At 46.6% G+C, this 779-nt stretch overlaps 1 protein-coding gene across 1 annotated transcript in view; it reads left to right on the top strand.

Annotated features, from left to right (window-relative positions):
* The window catches only part of LOC112140901 (polypeptide N-acetylgalactosaminyltransferase 14), a gene marked incomplete at both ends in the record, with an annotated part of 5,728 nt that overhangs the window by 1,368 nt on the left and 3,581 nt on the right, over window positions 1-779 (top strand). Inside the window, 2 exon segments of the mRNA XM_024263924.1 lie at window positions 221-288; window positions 441-506. Coding sequence (XP_024119692.1) covers window positions 221-288; window positions 441-506 — 134 coding nt within the window.

Here is a 779-nt window from a genome sequence, read left to right as displayed (position 1 = left end):
CAAGGTCGAAGAGAAGAACAATTTCATTTTTTCTCTGTTTTACATTTTCCCTTCAACCTTTAGCTTTGACTAAATGCTTTTCTAATGCAACGCGTCAGTCATTCCTGCAGGAGACGGCTGAGCACGGCCGTGCACGTGTGTCCGTGCACGTGTGTCCGTGCACGTGTGTCCGTGCATGTGTCCGTGCACCTGTTTAAAGTCCAGCCTTCCTTCTCTGCAGCGTTCTGAACAGGACTCCGGTTCATCTCATCCATGAGATCATTCTGGTGGACGACTACAGTGATGACGGTGAGGGGGCACGTGCACGCTCACATGCACACACCTGCACTGATTCAGATAAAGTTTCTTTTCTCTTTTCTGATCAGAATTCATTGATTGATAGTCATAAACAAAGTGAGTTTCTGGTCTGTAACTCTACTTCCTGTTCCGGTTTCTTCCAGAAAGAGACGGACAGCTTCTCACCAAACTGCCGAAGGTCAAATGTCTGCGCAACACGAAGAGAGAAGGTATGAAGGAGAACCTGAAGCTCCATCTGGGTGATCTCATGAAGGTCCTGAGATCAACAGAGACGATCACAGAAACTCTGGAGTCATTCTTCACTTTGTCATTCCTCTGCTTTGTTAATAAAGTTTTACATTCAAATACTCGGGACAAAAAAGACAAATTTTCTCTGCTGAACGTCCCAAATCATAAAGCCCATGGAAGAGTGCAGGGCTCTAAAGGTTTGCACATCATCTCTTCATCGGAGCGTGCTCCTCCTCCTCCTCCTGCTCCTCCTC

Source organism: Oryzias melastigma, unplaced genomic scaffold (genome assembly GCF_002922805.2).
Source record: "Oryzias melastigma strain HK-1 unplaced genomic scaffold, ASM292280v2 sc00727, whole genome shotgun sequence".
Taxonomy (NCBI): domain Eukaryota; kingdom Metazoa; phylum Chordata; class Actinopteri; order Beloniformes; family Adrianichthyidae; genus Oryzias; species Oryzias melastigma.
Note: the sequence above shows the minus strand (reverse complement) of the source record. Positions and strands in the feature narration are given on the sequence as shown.